The sequence below is a fragment of the Cyprinus carpio genome, chromosome A24 (genome assembly GCF_018340385.1).
Source record: "Cyprinus carpio isolate SPL01 chromosome A24, ASM1834038v1, whole genome shotgun sequence".
NCBI lineage: Eukaryota > Metazoa > Chordata > Actinopteri > Cypriniformes > Cyprinidae > Cyprinus > Cyprinus carpio.
The window spans coordinates 11,798,053-11,804,332 of NC_056595.1; the positions used below are offsets into that span (position 1 = coordinate 11,798,053).

Genomic DNA, 6,280 nt, shown 5'->3' on the forward strand with positions numbered 1-6,280 from the left:
TAAAAATTACAGTTGTAGAGGTTTTTACTCAATGCAGAGGAAAACAACTTTCACTAAGACTTCTTTTCATTGATCTGCTAGTTTAAATGCAGGAAAAGCAAAATGGAATGTAACAACAATAAATTTATTTTTTCTTTTGCATTATTACAATGCTATCCCATTCAATACAGCAGTCAGAAACAGGCCAATGCTGAAATGTCTGTAATCAAATGATTTAGTGATGTTCTTTAGAACATCTGGCTGGGTGTCAACAAGCACATTCATTATTAGATGTGACAATTACATATTTAGATGCGTGACTGAAGTCTTATCTGTTTTCGTCGCATAGCTGTTAACAGCTATTTAAAAACAATCATTCAGACTGGTTCTATTAACCATTCCAGGCCAACTCTGAAACATTAACACTGCGAAAACAAAGGATCAACAGTGATGGCAAATCAGTATTAAGACTTCAGCTGAAGTAAACCTGTAAACCTCTTGAGTGTTACAGGCTGCTTGCAAAAACAGAATAAAAAACTAAATCCCAACTCATTTCATATGAGACCTCAGATGTTACATGTGTATAAGTACAAAATAATAATGCGTTTGTCTTAATGTCTGTGGGAGAATTCTTTTTCTGAGTTCAAGGATGTCATTTTCCTCTTGCTTGATGTTCCCTTACATCTTTTTCATCTGAGCCATCAGCTCTTCTAAACTCTGGTCTGTTTCCTCCACCGTCTCCCCTGATCCTCCATCCTGGCAAAGAGAAAGAACACATGGAGTATTACACATTCATGGTAGTCAGGACAAGAGAGAGTAATGATTACCAAGGCTGCATTTATTGTCAAATATTATTACAATTTAAATTAATTGTTCCATTTAATAATGTAATTTATTCCTGTGAGGAAAAGCTGAATTTCAGCAGTCATAACTCCAGTCTTTAGTGTCACATGATCCTTCAGAAATCATTCTAATATGCTGATTTAGTGCTCAGTAAAAAATTCTTCTTATTATCAATGTTGAAGACAGATAATTATTTTAATTATTTGTCAGGTAACTGCATATTATGTTTCAATTGATCATATAAGCATCTGACCTTAACCAAAAATTGCTGCCTGTCAAATTTTTTAATGCAGAAAAATTTCTGAATAAATAAAAGTGTTGTGTTATATTTCAGTGGGTCGTACTTTCTCAGGTATGGTGTAGGCTACAGTAATGCCCTCCGGTAGATCTGGTACCGGTCCTGATGCGTCCTTTAGCTCTGCCTCGGACACCTCAGACACCAACTCAATGCCTGGCAGAAAACAACATCACCATCAAACTTACATAACATTTACAGATTTCTGTTTTATGAATGAGGAATCTGTTGTGTGGGATGCCAACCCCATTCATTGTCCTCATGCACCACTTCTTCTTCTTCTTGTACCGCTTCCTGCTTTGGCCGCTCTGCTTCTTTTTTCTAGAGTAAGTAAGGAAGGAATAAGAGATTATATACTGTTACTATTAATACTTTACTGTTTTTTGTTACAGTATGCCTTTGTTTACATCAGTGATTAAATAAGTTAACAGAAGCAAGAAAAAAAGGTCCAGAATTAAGAATTTAACAATGTTGTGGTTAAATAATATTTAATAATGAATCGACAAATCACTCTTTGATTAAACTATCAAGGTGTAAAAAATTCAGATTAGCAGTAACATAAAAATGAAATGCTCTGTTTGCATTTGTAGGAGTGTCACCTTGTACTCGTCCTGTTGTCGTCTGCAGTGTCTGTCATCACACTGGGGGTTGGCCTTCATTGCCATGCTCGGGAAGAAATCCTGCATGGCATTATAGCCCAGATAATAACTCACTGTCCCAAACCCCAGCAGATACCTACAACACAGGCAATCTCATTCCCAACCATGTATTTCAATGTCCTCCGGAAAACTACTGGCAGGACAAGACCACTGAGGATGTGAAATGACCATAGGGTGATGGGTTTGGCTGGTTAGTTAGAATTGTTCAATTCGGTTCAGTTACAAAAATGGCTTTATTTTGCCCTCTAATGGCATTTGTGTGATACTACAGCATTTACTATCCACTACACAAATGAATCAGTACAGCTCAACTGAAAAAGGTTAGATCACAGCCTGTGGTTATGGTGTAATCTTATTCCTGTAAAGCCTGATGTGTGAGATAATAGTAAGTCGTTTTTTTTTTTTTTAATCGAACAGTTTATTTGAACCTTTAGATCAAATATTCTAACAATAAATAAAGTTTGTCTGTATTTTTTTTTGAGTATCATATTATGCCAGGCTTTTATGGCTCATATAGACTGTTTCAAATTATTATGCCACTGTTGAGCAGCAAACAGGAATTTGAAGCTGCTGGTTTCTCTGGAGTTCCAAGAACCTCTGCATGCAGGCTGGCAGTTGTACATAGAGCTGCATTTCAGACACACTAACCAAACCGCACCAAAAAAAAAAAAAAAAAAAAAAAACCTTTACAATGGGTGTAGAATTACATGAAAAATTATTTTTAAATAGTTCAAATACCTATTTGCTGCTCAGGAGTGGCTTATTTTTATAGCTGCCCACTTGATTCAATTAATTTGTCTGACAGAAATCCATATGTCACCTGCATAATAATTTGGAAGAAACTGTAGCACAATACAGTGAGTATATGGTGCTCATACTCAAGAAAAAAAAACACTTCAATTTTATTAAGAGACCTAAAGTGAGCAAAAATATACAAAATAAATTTTTTTAAACAAATTATGCATCGATAATCAAGTAAACCTAAGTTGCTTCAGTCAGCTACGTATTCTTCTTGAAATATTACTAAAAATGTAAAAGTTATTCTTATGTTTACTTAACATAAATTATTAAAGATTTCACAGCCAAAAGACATGAACCACAACCTTAAGTGGGATGTTTTAGAATTATACTAAAAGGCCTTTTAATTGCTAAAAAGTATAAACTATCAATCAAACTAAACGAGTCATGTAATAGACTGTGTACACAGGCTTTTCAGCAAAGCTGGTCATGTTGATTTACAGACTTTTTAAATATGATACAGTAGGCTTTATAGGGATAAAAACAGCTTGGTTAGGCCTGTGCTGAATCATCAGGATAGTGATGAGGTCTTACTTCAGGACGTTCTGTACAAGGAGCCCGGCGACCACTCCCATTGTGGTGGGCAGACTGGCGGCACACACTCCGTCCCTCTTCAACGTCTTCTCGTCGATATTTGCAGCCACTACAAGGGGAGGTGCACACTGACACACACACACACACAACTTGATCAGATCACCGTTACCGACCCATCTGAGATCTGACAGAAATAACCAATGTTTTATAAAGCTGGTTTATGACACAGAAACTAGATAGTAGAAGAGGGTACAACCATATGAAATGGTTTTTAAGATCATAATTCATGACACATAGTATGTGTTTTGGAAATGTGAGTGTGTCTTACAGCAAAACAGGCAGTTTCTCCAGGGATGATGAGCTGGATGTGTCCGGAAACGGCATTCTCACTGACGCCCGACTCCATCCATATCTGAGCCAACTCATTACACGCCTATGAGAGAGAACGATCATGTAAGTAACTGCTAAACCGCAGTGACTATGTGTGAAAACCAAAAAACAAACTCACTGTATTAATGGCCATCCGAGCCTCAAAGTTATCAACACAACTGAGCACCAAATCTACAGGCTTCCCCTCCTCAAGTCCTCCATGACTGAAAACACAAAAGCAAGTTTGTTTATTACAACCAAACTGAAAATGAAATTGAAAATTTTGATCTTACTGCGACAGTAAAAATAAAATAAAATCACCTAATGCGGTCCATGAAATGTGTGAAGTTGTCCATTGTGGTGATGTTGTAATTGTGGGTCTCAAAAGCAACATCTGGATTAATGTTCCTATGTGGGAAAACAAAGAATTAAAATGGGAAATGTCAGCTAAAATGCTGGAAAATAACCTTTTATTTATTTATATAGTGCCTTTCCAACACCTAAGGTTGTCGCTTTATGGAGCCAAATGAACATCAACATCAGAGCACAATACACATATAAAGAGCTGAAAGTAATATACAGAGGTCGCTTACAAAGTTAGGTTAGATTCAACAAAGAGGGATTCATATAAATAACATATCCATAACCAGGTACAGTTTATGGACCAAGAGCTGAAGAGTAATATTCAGAAGAAAAACATGTTTTTAAGAGGTTTTTGAAGGAGAGAAGATGTCTTGAGGAAGAGCATTCCACAACCTGAGAGCCCCAGCACTGAAAGACCTGGCTCCCACAGTCACCAGACCAAACTTAGGGGTGACTAACAATCCCACACTAGAAGATCGTAAGGAGCGAACAGGAGCATAAGGCTGAAGGAAGTCAGATAAATATGCAGCACTAAGGTTATGGAGAGCTTTGTTAGTGAGAATTAGTACCTTGAAGTTTATACACAAGGAAACTGGAAGCCAATGAAGGTTATAGTCGTGGCCTAGTGGTTAGAGAGTTTAACTCCTAACCCTAAGGTTGTGGGTTTGAGTCTCGGGCCGGCAATACCACGACTGAGGTGCCCTTGAGGAAGGCACCGAACCCCCAACTGCTCCCCGGGAGCCGCAGCATAAATGGCTGCCCCACTGCTCCGGGTGTGTGTTCACGGTGTGTGTGTTTGTTCACTGCTGTGTGTGTGCACTTTGGATGGGTTAAATGCAGAGCACGAATTCTGAGTATGGGTCACCACACTTGGCTGTATGTCACTTTCACTTTTTTTTTCACTTTTACTATAGAAATTTGGAGTAATGTGCTCATTCTTTTCTCATGTGAGTGATCGAGCGGGCTGCAGAGTTTTGAACATATTGTAATCGTTTGATATTTTTAGCTGAAAGGCCACGAAGAAGGGAGTAACAGAAATCTAGTTGAGATATGACGAAGGCATGAATAACAATTTCAGCATCCTGCTGTCTGAGAGAGGATCGAAAATGTTCGTGCTGCTTAATATTTTGAAACTTTTTTTCAGGATTCTTTGATGAATAGTATATTTGATAAAACTAATCAACATAAATCTCATAAATTTGACTTCTTAAAATCACCAAAAAATACATCACTTCCACCTCAAAAAATTACCAAAATATATATGTTAAGATCATTAACCTCCGACTTACCTAAGAGTGTGTTCTGCAGCCTCGACTTTACTGAGCCCTGCCTGATGTGGCTGGAAGAAGAGGCGGTTCATGTTGGCCAGCTCCACCTTATCATAGTCAAACAGCAGCAACTGCAGAGAACAAATCACAGACACAGCAAAAAGAGGCATGAGCGTCTGTTACTGCAGAGCCCAGGCATGTCTCTGGGGGTTGTGCTATTGGCTTCCCTCCTGTACTCCAACTGGCTACACACACTACAAGAATAAGAGGCTTGAAGAATGCACCAATTTTAACTGGAAAACATTAAGGAGGCACGCCACAGACCAGCCAATCAGTGCATCTTTCCATTTGATTCATGCGTCCTATATATTAGATCTATAGGCATGAGGATAAAGGTGCATTACCTTACCAATGCCACATCTGGTGAGCATTTCTGCAGTGACACTCCCCACGCCTCCCACTCCCACCACTGCCACGGCATACGAGCGGATTTTCTGCGAATGACAGCAGGTGATAGTAGTCATCTGAACACGAGCAAGCAGTTATCAACATAAAAGTCTCATTAAAAATAATAAATACACTTTTTTACCTCGTAGTCTTGAACTATGCCCATCCTTTTGAGTGCCATTAGACGACTGTGAGATATTAAACACAAAATAAAAGTGACTATCGCACCGGTTTAGCCTTCCGTATGTTCAGTGATAGTAAATAAACAAACATAGCAGCATCAAATTGCTCACCTGTATGGATTTGAGTCTACGACTTCAGCACTCATTTTAACAATCTTTGGTCTGAGATGATGTTCAGCATCACTTTGCTTCTGTTTGGATTTAATTAGTTCATTTTCTAACTCACGGACTCGCAGCTTCAGTTCCTCAACGGTTGCCATTTTTTCTTTAAAAATCCTATATTGTAATAAACACGACTTGATATGATCCGATAAGAAAAATAAAGCACGCCAACGATTAAAATTAAAGTACACGTCTGCACTGTTAGAAACCAGCCGGCGAAGAGTGTGTCTAGATATTGAGCCCGGAGTGAAACACACAGGAACGAAAGTTCCCTCAGTGAATGATTCCCGCTAATGGGTGTTCTTTGACACTAACTTACACTCCTCCAGTCCGGTGGGTGGCGGTCACACATGTTAATATTTCTCGCATTTCGTCAATGAA

The 6,280-nt window shown here is 38.5% G+C and overlaps 1 protein-coding gene across 2 annotated transcripts; it reads right to left on the reverse strand.

The window, feature by feature from the left end:
- Nucleotides 1-103: 103 nt before the first annotated feature.
- LOC109103999 (ubiquitin-like modifier-activating enzyme 5) lies at nt 104-6,253 on the reverse strand. Of its 2 annotated transcripts, none has more exons than XM_042714200.1 (12): nt 5,849-6,253; nt 5,698-5,743; nt 5,513-5,602; nt 5,130-5,239; nt 3,799-3,885; nt 3,617-3,701; nt 3,437-3,541; nt 3,109-3,236; nt 1,717-1,852; nt 1,363-1,438; nt 1,167-1,273; nt 104-735 (listed from the first exon to the last, which is right to left on the reverse strand). In XM_042714200.1, exons 1-12 carry the CDS (start codon nt 5,995-5,997, stop codon nt 658-660), a joined length of 1,197 nt encoding a protein of 398 aa, XP_042570134.1. In that variant the 5' UTR covers nt 5,998-6,253; the 3' UTR covers nt 104-657. The 2 variants fall into 2 exon arrangements, with proteins under 2 accessions (XP_042570134.1, XP_042570135.1); XM_042714201.1 differs by having other exon boundaries at nt 5,518-5,602; nt 5,849-5,945.
- Nucleotides 6,254-6,280: the final 27 nt, after the last annotated feature.